Genomic DNA, 20,174 nt, shown 5'->3' on the forward strand with positions numbered 1-20,174 from the left:
ATACACGGCTTTTTGGGGGAAGACCTAGTGTCCCCAAGCCTCATTTCTTTGTCTTTGAGGTCTTTAATATCATACAAGAAGACAGGGATTGCTCTGTGTGGGGGTGGGGAGGGAACATGAGTACTGGGAATGGAATTCAGAGGTGATTTACCACTGAGCACATCCCCAGCCCTTTTTTATTTTATTTTGAGACAGGTTCTCATTAAGTTGCTGTGGCTGGCTTCAAATTTATGATACTTTTGCCTCAGGTCCCCTAGTGGCTACCATTGAGGAATAGCAGTTCATATCCTGGAAGGTAGAACGCCAGGTACCATTTAACTCACCCAATCCTGCAGTTACTCAGTATTGAAAGGTCCCCAGAGAGTATGACAATAATTGTATACAAGAGTGGAAAACAACTCTGAGGACGGGAGACTTGGGTTTTCAAATGTGAGGGGTGAGAACTCTGAGAAAGTCAAAAAAGAGTTACTTGGTTTTGAAGAAGAGACTCGTAGGGATAATTTTTAGGATCAAAAAATATATTCTAATAGGAACAATCTAGAGCATACATAGTAAAAGAGATCCCCAGGGATAGGTCTTGTGATAGGGATAGACCTTGCACAATAGCAAATAACTGTAATATAATCTACTAAGGACTCAAATCAGCAGGTGATGGATCCAAAGAGAACTGCCATTCTATTTTCTTGTGTATTAATTAAGTTAAAGTAAAATAGAGATAGGAGCTTTGGAATGCATCTTTAAAGTTGGGTTAAATTAGGCCAAGTAGCCTAGCTTTCTAATTTACTTCTTTCTTGTTTATTTCTTTTCTTCGCAGTGTAAATTAAAGTTGCATATTACACAGCTTTGCAATAATATAGAGAGTAACTTTAGCGGTTTAGATAAGCACTTTAATATATGCATCAGAAAACATGGTTTATATACACATGGAGTATGATTTAGCCATAAATAAAAATAAATTCCTATTATTTGCAGCAAAATTGAAGGAAATGGAGGATATCATGCTAAGTAAAAAAAGCTGGACACAGAAAATAAAATCTTACATATTCTCTTACATGTAAAAGTAAAGTAAGTCTACCTGAAAGTAAAGTATTGATTAAAGGGATTGGGAAGAGTGTGTGTGTGCATGTTGGGGGGAAGGGTGGAATAAGTGTGGTTGGATGTTATCAATGCAGTACATGCATATGTAGACATATCACATTGATATGGTCATTTGGCCTGTAAAATCCACTGTCTCCCATGCATATATATGTATGTACATGTATACGGATTCCGTTTTTTCTGAAGAACTCCAAATTATATGTGCATTTGTCCAGAAAGATATCTGGATCTTAGGGTAGTTTTAATTTTAATTTTTTTTTAAATTTATTTTTTAGTTATAGGTGGACACAATATTGTTATTTTATTTTTATGTGGTGCTGAGGATCGAACCCAGGGCCTCATGCATGGTAGGTGAGCGCTCTACCTCTGAGCCACAACCCCAGCCCCCTAATTTTAATTTTTGATGACCTCAATGTTTTCCATGTCTCTATCAATTTATGTTCTTGCTAGTGGTGTAGAAAGGGTTTCCTTTCCCGCGTATTTTCTGCAACACTTATTATTACTATCATTTAAATGACATTTATGCTAACAAGCATGACATGGTATCTCAATATGATACATAACCTGACACCTCAGAATTTCTAAAAGTAAAAAGGGGGAATTCTTTGACATTGGTCTTAGCAACAGTGTTTGGATAAAACATACAAAGAACAATCAAGACAGACCATACCAAAATAAAAAAATGCTTATACCCAGCAAAAGAATCAATCAATGAATGAACACGTAGTTATGTATTGGAAGAAGATATTTGCTAGCTACAAATCTGATGAAAGTTTAAAATCCATAATAAGTGAAATGAATACAACTCATCAAAAAGGAAAGATAAAAAAAACTCATAACCTAATTCATATATGGGTAAAAGTCTAGGTAGATATTTCTCAATGAAGGATAAATGTCTGACAATATATGAAAAGTGCTCAGCTTCACTAAAGTACTCAAAATCAGAAAAAATGCTCCAAATCCCAATTTCCTTTAGCTTCTATACCTCATTTATGTCACAGATATAAGTATAAACCTTGCATATTCTCCATCCCTCAATAGGCATCTTGAGACGTGGGGGGATTCACACATTGCCAAGTCCCCATTTCCCAACTTTATTCTTCTTTATTATTTCATTTCAATTGTGAAATGTCTAGAAACATGGAATATTAAAACCTGCTGTCAAATTCTTAGCTATACTTGAGTTTTGAAAGTTAATTCGAGAATAAATAGAATACACCAGTTGACATATGTGAAAAAATATAAAATAGATGTATAAAGTAAAAACTAACACAATTATAAATAATACCCTGAGAAGCTCAGGGAAGCTGCACGTGGCTGTTCATACCTGTAATCCCAGCTGTTTGTGACGCTGAGGAAGGAGAAACCATGAGTCCAGGGGTCAGGGGCAGCCTGGGCAGCAAAGCAAGGGCATATCTCAAACAACAAACAAAAACAAAAAATACTACCAACAACAGGGTCCCCAAACACTGATGAGTTCTGCCAAATATTTAATAGGAATCAGTACCAGTGTTCAAGATCACTTCCAATAGGAAGTGGAAACATCATCTGTTAGGCCAGATTTACCAGATAACAAAAGTAGACAGGAGGGAAGTTGCAGAGCACCTGTCACTCTGGTGGTGTGGACTCACCTTCTAAGTCACCTGCAGGCTAAGGTGAAGTGCATTAAGGGAGATCTGACACCAGGGCTGAGGGATATGCTGGAAATACAGATTTTATTTAATATCCCAAACCAATCAAGTAATACACCATGTTTTTTTTTTTAATTTATAAAAATCACTTGAAAAAAGCTTTTGATAAATGTCCGTGGTAAAATATGTGGTAAAGTAGGATTAAAAGGAAATTTTTTCACTTTGCTAAAGTGAGTCATGAATAACCTACAGTTAACATTGTTTTTAATGGTGAAAATCTGAATGCTTTACACTTTACATTGGAAAAAAGAAAACATGTTTTTATGGCTTCTGTGACATCATTCTGGAAATTATGAACGGACAACAAAGAGCAAAATAGCCTACAGAGATGATATCATCCTGAATATAAAATATTTCAAGAATTATCACACAAAACACTAAAACTAACAAATCATTTTATCAAGGTTATGGGTTACAGGGTAAATATAATTATTTAAAAAATTTTGTAAGTTTCTTATACTAGCAGTGATCAGTCTTAAAATTGACACAATTACATTTACTACTGTGTGAAAAACATAATTTGAAATAAAAGTCTATGTCTGAAAAGTAAGAAAGAGATGTAAAACAAATGGAAAAGCAGCTGATATTTAGTGACCAAAATTTGTTTGAATTATTTTGTTGTTATTGTTGTAGTTGGATACAATACCTTTTTCCTTATTTATATGTGGTGCTGAGGATCAAACCCAGGACTTTGCACGTGCTAGAGTGCTCTACTGCTCAGCCCCAGCCCTAATGACCAAAATTTTAATGTTGTTAAAATCACAGTATCCCAAAATGCATTTGAAAATTCAGTGTAATTAGGTCAAAATATCAATCTCCTTTTTGTTGAAATTGGCCAACTGACACCAAAGTTCTTATGGGAATGAAAAGGAAATCAAATAACCAACATTGCAAATAAAGACAAAATTGTGTAAACACAATTGAAACTATTTGTTGAAGGCAGAGTGTTAAGTAGAATAGTGGGTTCGGGAAGCATTTTAAAGCCTATTGATGAGCTGTGCTCCCTAGACTTGAGTGGGGGGGCTTGTGTCAGTCCAGTCGAGGTGTAACTGGCATCAGCCTTTGTCAATGTGGTGATTACCCCCTGAGCATTAGATGATTATCTGTTTAATGATGGCTTTCAATGGTCTCAGGTTTATGGGTAGAGGACGAGGAGGTGTGCGTGTCTGACCTGCTGGTGGCCGGGTCCCTCACCCTGCTGTGGTGGTTTCTCACAGTGCCCCAAGGCCCAGGTTTGATATTATCTCACTGCATGTGAGGCGGTGTCCTCTAAAGTCATGTGTGAGAGGTGGCTCCTAAGTGCAGCAGTGGTTGGAGCTCTCCTCCTCAGCACCAGCGGGAAAGACCCCCAGGATCCTGCCCTGACTTCTCTGATGGGCATTTTAGATTCCTGAGGACAAACAAGCATGATGGAGGGGACCCTTTGTCTGTACACCGGAGGATTTCACTTTAACACTCACCACCTGCACATGGACTCGGGAACTGGCTCAAAACACTCGGTTCATTTTACTAGTTTAACAGTTTTCTTGGAGAAGTCATTGTAGCCTTTGTCTTCTGCAGGCCTCTGTGTCCTCAAAATACCAGATTATTTGTTTATGGTATTATTTCTCTTATGAGTTCAAAAAATATCATTTATTTTAACTTTTGAGCTCCTTTTTCTTCTGTGGGGTGAGGATGAAATCCAGGATGTTGAGTTTGCAGGGAAGGCACTCTACCATTGAGCTGTGTCCCAACCCTTCTTTGTTGTTTTTCCATCATTTTTGTTGTTTCCTGTGTAGGAGAAATGCTTCATCAGTTCTACATATCTACAAACCTAATTCAAAAGCCAGTTATAATTTTAAGTCTCCTTTTTCTCTATTATATTTTGGGAGCTATTTTGGGGCATCGTTAGTATTGTTTTCCCTGTTCAGGTTTATATCAACTTGATCTCTGTTTTAAAACCAGGTTTAATTCCTTGTTAATCTAATTCACTATTTCTCACTTGAAACCACAAGTATCTTTCACATTTATTTTACTATTCACTTGTTATGAACCCAAGGTCATTATAATTAGGTTTCATGGAACTGGAAATTAAAATAAATTGAAACCATTTTTTCTGGCCTCAGGAAAATGTAATACCTTGATTATTTAAGCCATATTTAAGCTACATGTGATTTTCAACGAGTTTTCACCTTGAAATTGGAACCAGAATTGGGGCAAAAATAGTAGGTGTCAGTGGAATTTTAATGAAATTTTCACTGATATGTATTAATTTTATTGAATAGTAGTGTTTCAATGTGGGTTAAGTCCAGATTCACAGAAAATATGTTGATCACTGTCATTCCCAGTGTCTCCCTTTGCCCTCCAGGCCTCCCTCTTCCAGAGTCCTTCCTCTACCCAATGGTCTCTCTTTTTTTTTTTTTCATGAGATCCCTTTTCTCTTTTTTTCTCTCTGGCTTCCAAATATGACAAAATTTACAATAATTGCTGAGTCTGGCTTATTTAAACACTGAAAATGATGTTCCCAGTTCCTTCCATTTTCCTGCAAGTGACATAATTTTATTTTTTTATGGCTGAATGAAACTTCCTTGTATGTATATGCCACACTTTCTTTTTCCATTGATCTACTGATGGACACCTAGACTAGTCCCATAACAGCTGTTGTGAGTTGTGGTGCTGTAAGCATGGGAATCCATCTCCAAACTGTTAAGATAGATCCCGAGACTCATGTAGTAGTTCTTCGGGTTTTCTGAGGAAGCATCCACCCTGATTTCTGTAGTGGTTGTATTAATTTATATTCTCAGCAGTGTTGTATGTGTACTCCCTTTCTCCCATGTCCTTGTCAGCATTTATTATTTGTAGTCCTGATGATTGGCATTCTAACTGGAGTGACGTGGAGTCTTAGGAAACTTTTGACTTGCATTTCCGTGATTGTTAAAAATTTGGAACATTTTCTTTATAATTGTTTGCTATTTGTGCTTTTTTTTTAAGAGAGTGAGAGAGAGAGAAAATTTTTAATATTTATTTTTTAGTTTTCGGCGGACACAACATCTTTGTTTATATGTGGTGCTGAGGATCGAACCTGGGCTGCACGCATGCCAGGCAAGCACTTGAGCCACATCCCCAGCCCTGTGCTATTTTTTTGAGAGATGAGAAATATTTATTTTATTGAATTTTTTTTTTTTTTTTTTTTTTTTTGGTACTAGGGATTGAACTCAGGGTCACTTGGCCACTGAGCTACATCCCCAGCCTTATTTTGTATTTTATTTAGAGACAGAGTCTCACTGAGTTGCTTAGCACCTTGTTGTTGCTGAGGCTGGCTTTGAACTCAGGAACCTCCTGCCCCAGCCTCCTCAGCCGTTGGGATTACAGGCATGCGCCACCATGCCCAGCTGAATGGGTTGTTTTGTTTTCTGGTTTTAAGTTCATTTTGTATTCTGGATATTAATCAGTAGTAAATGACAAAGATCTTCTCTCATTTAGTAGGCTATCTATTCTGGCTGATGTTTTTTTCCTTTGCCATGCAGAAGGTTTTTGGTTTAATGCCATCTCATTTATTGATTCTTTTTTTCTGTGGTGCTGGGGATTGAACTCAGGGTTTTGTACATGCTAGGCAAGCACTCTACCAACTGAGATATTTCCCCAACCCTCATTTATTGATTCTTGGTTATTTACTGAACTGTAAGATCCTAGTGGGGAAGCAAATCCTGTGCACTATGTTGGACTGTTCCTAGTTTTCTTGTAGCAGCTGTAAAGTTTCTGGTTTTAGGTCTTGACCCATTTGGGGTTGACCTTTGTGCAGGTTTAGAGATAGGAATGTAGGCTCAGTCTTTGACATGCAGACATCCCCATGTTCCCAGCACCAGTTGTTAGAGAGGACTTCTTTTCTCTAATGTTTGTTATTTTGGCCTTTGTCGGTCATCAAATGATCACAGCCATGAGGCTCTGTCTGTTCTCTCCTCTGTTCCATCGCTTGTTCTTGTGTGTCTGCTTTTATTCCAGCACCACCATGTTTTGTTGCTCTTGTCTGTAATCAGAAGTCGGGTATTGTGATTCCTTCAGCTTCACTGTTTTTACTCAGGACTGCTTTACTTGCTGGACTTTTTAGGATTCCATGTGAATTTTAGGATTATTTGTCTACTGTGAAGGATCTCATTGGTATTTGGAGGGGGTTGCCTCGAGTCTCTAGAGTTTTTCCATGAACACTGGGAGTCTTCCCTTCTCCTTGCATCCTGTTCTGCCTCACTCACTGGTCTGTAATTTTGCTTGCTTGTAAAAGTTTTTCACTTCTGTTGTCAGATTTATTCCTGAGCATTTTACTTTTTAAAGTTATTTTGAATGGAATAGGCTTCTTAATTTCTTTTTCAGCAGATTATTGTATAGAAAAGCTCTGGTTAGGATGGGTGCAGTGGCTGGGGAGGCAGAGGCAGAAGGATCGTGAATTCAAAGCCAACCTCAGCAACTCAGTGAGACCCTGTCTCTAAATGAAATATAAAAAAGGGCTGGGAATGTGGCTCAGTGGTTGAGTGACCTGGAATTCAGTCCCCAGTACAAAAAAAAAAAAAAAGCTACTGATTTTGGCATTGATTTTCTTATTCTGTTACTTTGTTGGATTTGTTGATCAGATCTGGGATTCTTTGTTGAAGGTTTCAGAATTTCCTAAGTGTAGGAAGGATCATATCCTTTGCAGATATGGGTATTTTGAGTTTTTCTTTTTCTTTTTTTTTTTTTAAATATTTATTTATTTATTAGTTATTGGCGGACACAACATCTTTGTTTGTATGTGGTGCTGAGGATCGAACCCGGGCTGCACGCATGCCAGGCGAGCGCGCTACCTCTTGAGCCACATCCCCAGCCCCTTGAGTTTTTCATTTTTAATTTGTGTCCATTTATTTCTGTCCCTTGCCAAATGCTCCAGCTAAAAATACAAGTATGACATTGAGCAGAATTTATGAGTGTGGACATCCTCATGTTGTTCTTGGTTTTAGAGGAAGTGCTTTCATTTCTTTATACTCATCATGCTGTTGGCTTTGTGGTTGTCATATGTAGCCACTATGATTTGAAGTAAGTTCCTTCTATCCCTAGTTTATTAAGGATTTTTATCAAGAAGTGGGGTTGAATTTCACTGAAGCCTTTTTCTGCATCAGTTCAGGTGATCTTGTCTTTTTTAGTTTGGTTCTGAGATCCATTCTCCAGAGTGCTAGGAAAGTGCTACCCTGTGGGTACCTACAGAGCACAGGAGATGTGATCATCTCATGCTTTACATAAAACTGGTGGGCACCTTTTATTTCACTTTGTTTGGGGCGCTGATAACCCTGCAGTGATGGTGTGTCCATTTTTGCATGCTCCTTTTACAGTAAATTCCACCTTATTTGCTTGGTCTAAACTTTCTGTGACAGATTCTTCCCCATGGTTAATGACTTCCCCAAGTTAATTTCTTTCTTTTTATCATTAAGTATTTTATCAGGATTTTAAAAATAATTTGTATAAACCATCATATTTGATGCAGAAATTCATTTTTTTGTGACTTCAGGCTTGGGGCTTGTTTTGGAGAGGGAAAATTCCCACTGTTGTTTGAGGGAGACATTGGCCTTGCTACTGGAGGTTCTGAATCAGACCCTAGTCACCTGTGCTTCCGCTGGATTCCACCTTACTGTGCCTCCTGGTGTCACCTCCCCGAGGGATGGGGCTGGCTGTGCATTAAAGCTATGAAAGGGATACATCAGAAAAGAAAGGCCAACAGGCCAGAGTATTAGCAGAGGGTTAGGGTTAACCGGAGGGCTTTGGCCTCAGGAGGGGGCACAGGTCAGGAGGAATGGGTGGGAAGGAAGTCTCAGCAGGTGTCCTGCTCTCCTTGCGCAGGGCCTTGCCTAGGGGTTGGTGGCCTCTGGCCTGCTTGTCCATCTGGAGGCTGCCAGGCCTCAAGGCTCTGAGCTGAGACGGGCCAGCAGGATCCGGTGGTCTCCACCTGGTGGGTCCCAGAGAAACCATGGCTCAAGGGACCGTGATTAGCATGCGGGTCCTGTAGCGCCCTCGCCTGCCCACATTCTGGGTTACAGAGGCGGGAGTTACACACGCTCACCTTCCTTAGAGTCAAAGTCACAGCTCGGAGCAGAGGATGCAGGAAAGGAAAATACACAACCTGAGCTCTTCATCCTTTATTCTTCCAGTGTGTGTATGTCAGTAATATAAAAGCCAACCCCCAGTTGATTTATAATTTTCCCCAATTGAATATAGTTTTTATTTCTGTTCACATGAACAATTCTGTCTTAATGTATAAAAAGTTGCCGTTTTGTATGTGTGCTAAAATGTAAATATCATTGATGAGTCTGATTTTGCTGCCTTCTTTAAATGTTTACACTACTCTTTGGTTATAATGACTGTCCTGTTATGAAAATTCTATTTTTTAATATTTATTTTTTAGTTGTAGTTGAACACAATATCTTTATTTTATTTATTTATTTTATATGGTGCTGAGGATCTGACCCAGGGCTTCGCACATGCTAGGCAAGTGCTGTACCACTGAGCACTCCCCCAGCCCCTGAAAATTTTTTTAATATTCACACTTTATTTTGACCTTTTTATGAATTATGTCAGAAAAACTTGGATAAAACCTGGATTCTACCATTTACTGGATGTTTGATAAAATGGCATAAAAGATGAAAACTATTAGGTCTCTCATAGGTTATTATGGGTTTTATACATAAGGTATGAAAACCACTTAGAGTGATATTTATATATTTGCAGTGAACCAAAACAATCCAAAAGGATTGTTGTTGTTCCTTGCTGTTATAATGAAATGCATAAATCTCTTAACATTGGAATTCAAATTCATCAAATTTTCCTTTATCATTCTACTTCATTGCTATTCAAGGGCTTTTCTTTGGACCATTGGCATTGGAATCACTAGAGGGCTTGCTCTGTGTTCAGAAATCCATATTACATTCCAAAACGGCTGAATCATTGCCTGCTTTTTTCATAAAATTTCTAATTCATGTTTGTACATGTTAAAATTTGAGAAGCATCCTCTTACTCAATGTAACTCTCATTTGAGAAATATATACAATTGATCTTCTGCAAACATGGTTAAAATGTATATTCTTGTGTTGATGCCTTAATTTTACATTTTATTTTAGAAACGTTTAGTATATACTTAAAATTTTTTATTTGTTCTTTTTAGTAGTATATATGTTTTTTACTTATATCATCTTCTCTCTTCAGAGTTAGATAATACATTAGAGCACATCAGTGTGTTTAAAAGTATATTACTGAATAATGGAGGTCAGCTGCCTGGGTGAGAACTGGTTCTCGTAACATTTCAACTGGGGTCCAATTAAAGACTATTGGTGATCACACGGTCATTATGCTACTCATATACGTATTCTCTTTTTTTCAGGAACCGTTGACATTCAGGGATGTTACCATTGATTTCTCTCAAGAGGAATGGGATTGCCTGGACCCTTCTCAGCAGAATCTATATAAAGATGTGATGTTAGAGAACTACGGAAACCTGTTCTTCCTGGGTGAGCAGGGCTTCCCTTCAGAACTCAGCATTCACTATCAGTGTAAAATCTCCTTCCTTTCAGATTATCTCTTGGAAACTGCTCCAAATGAATGTTTCTGATACGTGCTTTCAGAGAAGACTGGACATCTGTTAGTATAGATAGGAAAATATTAATGATATTTCCCTTTGTGATTGACCTCTCTATCTCAAGGTGATAAACATTCTTCACTTTAGATCAGTGGTAGTTATATTATGCTTAGAAAATAATTTCAATATTTATTAATGTTCATTTTGTGCTTTTAAGTTGGCTTATCCAGAATAATATTTTATGAACTATTAAGAAGATTTACTCTGTAAGTCTAATTGCTATATAACATTTTTTGAAGTCTTGTAGTTCCTGATTACCATTGTGTCTGGTTTTATTTTTCATTATAGTAAATGGGGATTGATTTCTCCTAGTATTACCGTGTTCTTTCTGTTTCTTTAATTCTCTCAAATTTGCTTTCTATATTTGGGAAGTGTGAGGTGCATTGCCTACATATTCACTGTTTCTGTAGTGTCCTAGAGAGAGGTGCCTTTTATTGTTATATTCTACTTTGTCTCATATGAAAGTTGTTTTTTTTTTTTTTACTTAAAATGTATTTTATTTCATATAACTTGGTTTCAAATTGTGTTTTACTTAATATAATTCTTGCCACCTCTGCTTCCTTTAATTCATTTTTCGTTATTCCTTTCCATCCTTTCTCTTTTACTCTCCGTGACCTTAGATTAAATAGTCTAGAAGTCATGTAGGGTAAAATACGTGTAAGTGAAAAAACTTTGATAAAGAGACAAAGTAAAATAAGAGATAAAAGGGTGTTGTGTCCCACGACTAAACACTCAGGGTCACTCCAGGTGAACTGGGCTGCAGGAAATCATCTCATAGAGACAGAGAAATACCTTTTTCTTTGGATGCTGTGACAGCCCCCCCCCCCCCTTAACTTTGGTGTTCATGGGAAGAGAGAGGAGCACATGCTGAACCTTTTATTGGGAAGAAGCCATTCAAATGAGGCAAGGGGTAGGGTGACACCTACTCCTGGAGCCATATGTTGGTATCCGAGCTGGGACAATGCCTAAGTCACCATGCCCAAGTCACCATGAAATGTAGTGATTGGTCAGAGCCTTGTGCTTCAGGACTGGAAGGCATGGTCATCAGAGCAGCTCCCCACATATTCCCCCTTTCTTAATATTAAAAAAAGCAACTAGGGAATTATATCTTTCAGTCACTGGATTCTTGGTTCAAGGTCATCATGATCTACTATTGAAACACAAAAAGGATTAGTAGAAAACATCATTTCGACAACATAATCAACTTGGAAGATCTAGATTATTATTATTATTATTCTGCCAAACACTCATCAGAAGATTCTTAATCTTTTCCCAATTTTATTGGGAAGCATTATGTCTGGTTATAGTAACACAGACATTTTTATTTGGCATGTGTTTAAGCCTTTCCACAAACCATAGTGGAGAGGGTTCATTTGCATTATTCATTACAGGGGCTTCTAGAGCATTTTAACTCAGAATTTAAGTCAAACTATTAAGAAAATCCATATGTTGTAAGTTCTAAAACTTAGCTATCATGGCTATATTGTAGAAGCAAGGAATAATACTGAAGGTAGTCATTCAAGGATCATGAGACCAGGAGCTTGCCTAGGTTTGGCTAATTGGATGCACCTGTTTCAAAGCCTGAGAATTAACTTCAGCATGTTATTGCTCTGAAATATTAGCTGGCAATAACTAGTGAAACAAAAAGATAAGTTGTATACTCACAGGATATTCATTATTCTTTCTCTTAATTCTCACATTTAAGGGGTCTATGGGTCTGCCAGTAAGGTAAGTATACTTAGCAGAAGTCAACATCAAAACATCGTTTTGGATGCCGTCTCAGTGAGAGTTAAAGTTTTTAGGAGTTATGGCATCCTCCTGTAATCGTTCTTGTCCATTCTAGGAGACCAGCCTAAAATATCCACTACTTCTAGACATCTTGTGTTATACTGACAAGACATGCACAATCCATCCACTTAGAAAAGGGGCCAACTTATATTGTAGAATGATTAGGACAGTAATACATTGGTGGATATTTTATGTAAATAACTGCTCTGTTTAGGAAAAATCTATTTTAATAATCTGACACTTGTCCAGATAAGTAAATATAGTCTTAACCTCTAAGGGCCAGCATGATTGGCTGGTTTAGGTTTCTTATATGCTGTCTTTTTCTCAAAAAATATTCCCGGACAGCTTGTTTACCATAGGATCAACATAAGGTATAACTGACAATTACAGTCAGTACAGTTAATCTAGTTTCATTGGTGGACTTTCCAGTCCCCACTACGATGTACATTAAAAATGGACCTGAGAAATGAGTCCATAGAAGTCTCTTCATAATTTTTACTTAGATAAACTTGTGAAGCTGCATGGTTGTAAACTCTGCAGCTGGAAATTTACCTTCCTGTGCCAGGTTTCTCAGTCATTATCCCAATGACAGGTTTAAACTTATCTTTTGAAATCTGATTTAATTTACTGAATCCTGTTCAGTAGCAATAAGACTCTCAGTAACACAGTTAAGAAAATTTTTGAAATATTTTTAAGATCCAGTATGTGTCTGTGGCTTCTGTTTTCCCACTTTTCTTTATTTAATAAAATTGAGTTAAGGCCTGGCATCAACAGTAGTATCATCAATTTAAGTTATAGATAATAGTACAAGTATTTCAATAATAAGAAAGGATTTATTATTCTTAGCTAGTCATAAATTTTGACAAAGGTCATCTGCTAGCTATGTTAAGTCCAACATTAATGTGTTGGAAAGGGACTATGGCAAATAGAAACAGCCTTTATTAAATGTATGACTTGATTTTTGACTTTAACAGAATTACCAGAAATGAAGAATATAATAAATTGTATATAGAGATTTATATTTTGAAATTAGCTTTAAATTAACTTAAATAATTTTCTTAATTTGGAATGAAGTGAGAAACAGAGTTTGAAACTTAAGAATGGTGACCTTTGCTAAGGGCATGCGAAAAATATAGACAACTGTCCAAAATAGGAAGTACATATGCTAATTAAGCATAGAAAAGATGTTTTGTTTTGTTTTATTATTAATAAAAATGAAATAGAAAGATGAATAGTCTTTTATCTATGAGTCCATGAAAAACTATCATTATTTTTATCAAACTTAGTGTTGACCTAAGAAGGGAGAGTTGGTATCCCAAATATTAATGGGTAAGAATAAGTCAACAGTGTGGTTTAAGACAATGATCTAATATAGAATTTGTATGACACTGAACCAGCAATGACATCTTTTTTTGTTTGTTTGTTTTAAAGAGAGAGTGAGAGAGAGGGGGACAGAGAGAGAGAGAGAGAGAGAGAGAGAGAGAGAATTTTAACATTTATTTATTTTTTCTTAGTTCTCGGCGGACACAACATCTTTGTTTGTATGTGGTGCTGAGGATCGAACCCGGGCCGCACGCATGCCAGGCGAGCGCGCTACCGCTTGAGCCACATCCCCAACCCCCAGCAATGACATCTTGAGGGATGTTGTGTCAAACTAATCTTTGTGTAAAATCTTTGTGTATAAAGAAATAGTTGTGTGAGCATCCTTAATAACTTTATTTATAATAATGTAGTAAAGTTAGCTCTAATAATTATGTATAATTTATGATTTTATTAATTTTAAAAACATCAATGTACGTAGGGCATTATCTCATTAATAAAGTTGAGAAAACATCTATCATGTTAAAAATTTCTTATTGAAATTAGCTATCAGCTATTGAGCTGATTTGTTTATGGATGTCTAATACTTTAGGGGTAATTATTTTTATGGTTATTTTTCTCAGAGACAGGGGTTGACAGGGGTTTGAAGTTAGGCCCTGTTTCAATGTTTAGAGTTTTTCAAAATCTGTTTTTAACTTAGGAGTAAAATTTTTAATTAGAAAGCTTATTTTTTGGGGGGAAGGAAATATTAACATTTTAATTTCTTTCTGTCTGTATGCTTGCCCTTCTTCTTTTTTGGGGGCTCCATTTAATTATGGTGTAACATCTAAACTTGGCTAGGACTATGTTAACCTTTGTGAATCCTTTGGAATGTCTAGAGCTAATTGGATGATAAACTCATCTTTTGAAAATGGGTGGCTCCCTATAAGTTTAGGTGCTGTATTGTCTCTTTAAATCTCTCTATGAAAATAGAAGGATTTTTGTAAAGTCTTATTAAAATTATTTTTAAGGCATTTTGTTTATCTGTTGGATACCAGTTTTCCTGGGGAACTGTCTATTCTCCAGACAAACTGTCAGGTTTGTCCCTATTCTGTGTTACTGGGACATGGTTAAGATAAATCTTTCTTAAAACTATTTTTAAAATGGCCTTCTATTTTAAAGTTTAGCTAAGTAATAGTATAATACTTTTCTAGATGAGGTTAGACATCTGGCATAAATTTTGAAATATATAATATATGAATTTGGATCTCTTGAAAAATCTCCCTGAATTTGTTTTGGTCTATATTAAGTTTGAGAGGTTTTCTTTGATCTTTGTCTTTAGTAGGCAATTTTTTTTTTTTCTTAAAGAGAGAGTGAGAGAGGAGAGGAGAGGAGAGGGGAGAGGGGAGAGAGAGAGAGAGAGAGAGAGAGAGAGAGAGAGAGAGAGAGAGAGAATTTTTAATATTTATTTTTTAGTTCTCGGCAGACACAACATCTTTGTTGGCATGTGGTGCTGAGGATTGAACCCGGGCCGCACGCATGCCAGGAGAGCGCGCTACCGCTTGAGCCACATCCCCAGCCCCTAGTAGGCAATTTTTAAAGGCCTTCTTTGTTAATAGTAATTGAGGCTAGATATAAAATTGAGACATCTTTCATTAATCACTGTAATTTTTTAGTGTATAGATTAGTTGATCCATCCTAACAATTTGAAAATAACCCTCAATCTCTTTTTGAGAGAAGGTCTCAAATATCTCTATATTTTAGAATATTATCCTTTAATTAGGTGTCTCTTAGTTGTCCTTTTAAAAAATATGATTAAGGTTACTTCCCAGTGTAGGGAGTAATATATAAGCCTTACCATATGTTTTTATGGATAATAGGCCCAGTCAGAGAACTTATATAGTACCAATGAATTTCCAACAAGGTTTGCAATTTTTATTCCTTAAAACTAACATACGACTTTGGAAAACATCAGTCCTAATAAAATACTCTCCCAAATATCACCACTTTCCAACAAACAGAAGTAATATGCAAGAATCAAATTTAGTCTCCAAGGAGAAGTGTCAGAAATGGAATTTAAGTCAGCAGTTTAATATATTTAGTGTTTAGATATGTATTTATTCACCAAAATTAATCCTTGTCTTAAACATTAAGAGTCACTAGATAAATAAAGACCTTAAAGGAAATAAACTTAACATTTTAATTGGTCTTTATCATGTCAAAATATGGACAAAGTCTTAGCTGATATCAGTATATTAAAATCAAGGAAACAGCCTGAAATATCCTTGAATTAATCAGTTTAAATTTTTATAGTCAGTACAGTATACATAAATCTCTTTTTAGTTATTTTAATTTTCTATATCATCTGTCTAGATAATGATTTAAAGATTTCCCTATTTAGGAAAATACTTTTATCAATAAAATATAGAATATAAAGATCTTGTTTTACCCAAAGATGATTTCTTTTTTCTTCTTAGGACCTACAGTGTTTGTTTCCTTTGTTGAAGCATCTTCTTCTCTTTCTAGAATTTTTCCTGGACTATATTTGGAATAATTCCTGGAAATCTTAGAATCTAAACAAATTATTGTACCTTTTATAAGGAGAAATATCTGAATGAAAATATAGTTAAAGCCTTTAGATATTCCTGTAGATAGAATTATATTTGTTTATCATCTTATAAAGTTTGTACAATAATTTGAGAGTTAGAGATTACTTGATGGTTGTACTTGAAAGCAAATTTACAGTAAAATACATTTATCTTAAGGTATTTCTAATTACAAAAGGCAGAGCATCAGATAAATGTATATATAGATTATGTATATGTTTTCTGTTAAAGGAAAACAATAAGATAAACATATTAACTAAACAATTAGACATATGCTAATTATTTTATACATTAACAATTATAGGCTATCCAAATACCTAGAAAAATATGTATTAAGAATAATGACAAAACTTATGATTGTATAAGCTTTATGTTACCACATGGTTCTTAAGATATTTGGATCCATTTTAATTTTCTTTGGATGAGTAGTGCACATTTTTATATTTGTGACATCATGTAATAAGATCCTTGTGTAGATATTTGCTCATTTCTTGTAATTTTATATTCAGGAATGAGAATAAGGATTTCTTGATTATCACAGAAACATTGCCAGCTTTTGTTCCTGGGACAAGCAAATGCATCCTCATAGCCTTCAAAATTGAAAACAAAATACAAAGAAGCATATGTTTGATACCTCTCATCAATAGAATATTATTTAGCAATATTACCATAGAGAGGAAAAGGAAGGGTCTTAAATAAAGGTGTTGAGGGATAAAAAATCAAGTTATTTTTAGCTTTGAGAGCAAGTCAGGGTTAGGGTTGCAACGTAGAAACCTGAGGAATTAGATTTTGTCTGAAAAAGATACTTTTCATTAGCATTTACAGGTGGGCATTCTTAAAAATGCAGGCTCTGTGTAGTTTCAGTAGCAGGTCTGTGGGAAACAGGAAGTACAGGTTAGTGGCTGGGAGGTGGGACCAGAAGTCCTGTCTGAGTGACATTAGAAGGACCAATGGGAAGCCTGTGAAAACATTGGCGGTGGGACCAGGAAGCCTGTGGGGCTGGCTAGGCTTTGGGCAGTAGCCAGGTGCAGTAGCCATGGAGCCAGCTGCCCATTGTTGGGGCAAAGGCTTCTGGAGCCAGTTGCATTCCATCTGGTTTGTTTGCATTTCCCTTCTGAGGGAGTGGTTTGCCTTGACTCTTTGACCTGTGCTTGCAGTGTGTGTCCTTCTGTCTTTTGTACTTTCCCTTGTAGCACGTGGGCACTTTAAAGGTGAGTTTCTCGGCAGACACCAGCGTTACTATCAGATCGTAGGGCAGTCTAACACCTTGCCTGTTTGGCACCCAGGCCAGATGGTTTCAGGGTTAAAAGCACTGATGGCGGTGGGTCTAGTTACAGACCCCATAGGGAACAGCGGCTAAAGTCTTTTGTCCACAGTGGCTGAGTTGTAGCCATTCTAATCCTGTAGGACAAGAATGCGGCACAAAGTGCAATATAAATTGTTTGAGTACCTTTAAAAAACAACAGAAAAACAAGTATACCTCTCTAGAAGTAGAATATCTCCTGTCTCACCACAAAAAGTTCTTTGTTTTTCTCTCTTATACTCTCCAAGCACAGGTTTTTAGCATGTAACTCTTAATACCTAATATTTTAAAATATAAAGATTTACAAAAACAATCCAAAAAGGTACACAAAAGTGCTTTTCCCATGGGAGAGAACTACAGTCTTTAGAATTGCAAAAATAAAATATTTTATCTTTCTAAAGATGAAATATTCCCAGATGTTAAAAAAGTTTAACATCACAGATGTTTCTTCTAATTCACTTACTATCTACAGTTCAGCCCACAATACTCTGAAATCCTAAGCATGCTTAACTTCTGGAGAGAAATTCCAAATCCACTAAATTTCTAAAATTCACCCTGGAGTCTCTGTACGGGCCACCAATTGTTGAGTTCCACGACTAAACACTCAGGTCACTCCAGGTGAACTGGGTTGCAGGAAATAATTTACAGAGACAGAGAAATACCTTTTCCTTTGGGTGCTGTGATGGCTCCTCTCATGGGAAGAGAGAGGAGCACATGCTGAACCCTTTTATTGGGAAGAAGCCATCAAATGAGGCAAGGGGTAGGGTTACAAAGGAATAGGTGAGTGGGACTCAACCCCGCTGGGTGACACCTACTCCTGGAGCCATGCCTTGCTATCCAAACTGGGACAACGCCCAAGTTACCACGAAATGTAGTGACTGATCAGAGCCTGGTGTTTCAGGACTGGAAGGTGTGGTCATTTAGAGCGGATCCCCACAAAAGGGACCACTCTTTATGATACTACAAAAATAGTAAAAATCTTGTATAACTAACATCAATCTTTGAAAATATAGACAGGAAAGTTGAAAGATGACATACTATGCAACATAGTCCTAGATAGCATTCAGTTGGATATTTGGGGGCTTAACCCTGTTAATCTTGTCATACATTATAAAAAGTGCCTAATAATAATTCACTTATACTTGATATATATCGGAAAAGGAAGGACTTACTATTGCCATTTTAAGTTATTTTTTTCTTATAATTGCTTTTCCTACTTTTCTTAACTGCTTTAATTTGTGGTTCATTAATTTTTATAGTGACATGCTTTGGTTTCTCCCCTTGTTCCCCTTATATCTTCTGTGCTTATTTGTTTGTTTTTATTATATTTTGATTATACAAAACAGCACTTTAAGCTTACATCATATTTTGAAGTGATAATAAATTAATGTCAATACTGTATAAAAATCATTTTCTTTAAATATTCTCTTAGTGTTAGGTTATTGATGTCACAGCTGTTTGGAAATGGCATGTGCATTAATAGAGGTATGATAATTTTGTGCTTTTGTCTTTTAAATTCTGTAGCAAAATTGTTTTAAGTTATCATTATTACAGTTCTATAGAATTTTATATTTATTTTTCATAAAAAGCTTTAAAATTTCAAATTATTTATGTTGTTGTGTAGGTTTATTTTATTTCTAATGGGAAGGATTTCCTTTAGTATTTCTTGTAGGACCAGGTCTAGAGGAAAGGAACTTTTTGAGTATTTGCATATCTTAAAAGTCTTTATTTTCACCTTTGAAGCATGATATTTCTGGATATAGTATTCTTGGTTCCTAGCTCTGTTTCTTCACCCTTTTGACTGTATTCCCCTATTCTTTTCTGGAAGACTTCTGACAAACCTCTTTTATCTTGGTCCTTTCAAAATTTTCTTTGTGACTTTGACACTTTGAGTATAATGTGCTTTATATTCAATCTTTTGCTTTTTTCTAGAGATGATTGAAATTCTTAAAGTTGGATATCTGTTTATTTTTTTTTTGTATTTCTAATTTCTCAAACTCTTTAAAAATATTTTTAGTTGTAGATGGACATAATGCCTTTATTGTATTTATTTTTATGTGGTGTTGAGGATCAAACAGTCCCTTGCACGTGCTAGGCAAGTGCTCTACCACTGAGCTACAACTCCAGCCCTCAAACATTATTTCTTAAGGAATTCTATTACACAGTTTCTAATTGCTTATGTTGGAATTTTTCGTCTGAATTTCATTTATTTTTCCTATTGTTCTGGTTTAGTTGTTGAACATTTTCAAATGGCTACTTAGTGTTCTGTAGGTTATCTATAATAGTTTCCTAATGGTCAATTCCCACTCTTTTATTTTGTTACTTTGATGGAGTCATTTTTCACTTTTTCTTTGTGTTCTCTGTTATTTTTCACTGGACATTTTTCACTTGGAAACCAGCCAACAGTAGATTATTAACATCATTTGGGAAAGGAGTATTAAAGTTATTAAATACACAAAAAATAGGCTAGATGAAATGACACATTCCTGAAATCCTCACTAGTCGAGGCTGAGACTAGAGGAATGCACATTTGAGATGAGTCTCAGCAGCTAATGAGACCTGGTCTCAAAAAATACACACACACACACACACACACACACACATTTAAAAGGTGGGGGACTGCAAATATAGCTTAGTGGTAAAGTAACTTTGGGTTCGATCACAAGTACCCCCCTTCCTCATCTCTCCCCCAAGAAAAGGAGAAAAGAAATAAGGCAGAAGGTCAGTTTCTGCACTAGTAGACTCACATAGAAACTGAC

At 36.2% G+C, this 20,174-nt stretch overlaps 1 protein-coding gene across 1 annotated transcript in view; it reads left to right on the forward strand.

Annotated features, from left to right (window-relative positions):
- Positions 1 to 20,174, forward strand: part of LOC113177229 (uncharacterized) — a 130,525-nt gene that overhangs the window by 10,700 nt on the left and 99,651 nt on the right. Inside the window, 1 exon segment of the mRNA XM_077792274.1 lies at positions 10,165 to 10,291. Coding sequence (XP_077648400.1) covers positions 10,165 to 10,291 — 127 coding nt within the window.

This window comes from Urocitellus parryii, chromosome 13, assembly GCF_045843805.1.
Source record: "Urocitellus parryii isolate mUroPar1 chromosome 13, mUroPar1.hap1, whole genome shotgun sequence".
NCBI lineage: Eukaryota > Metazoa > Chordata > Mammalia > Rodentia > Sciuridae > Urocitellus > Urocitellus parryii.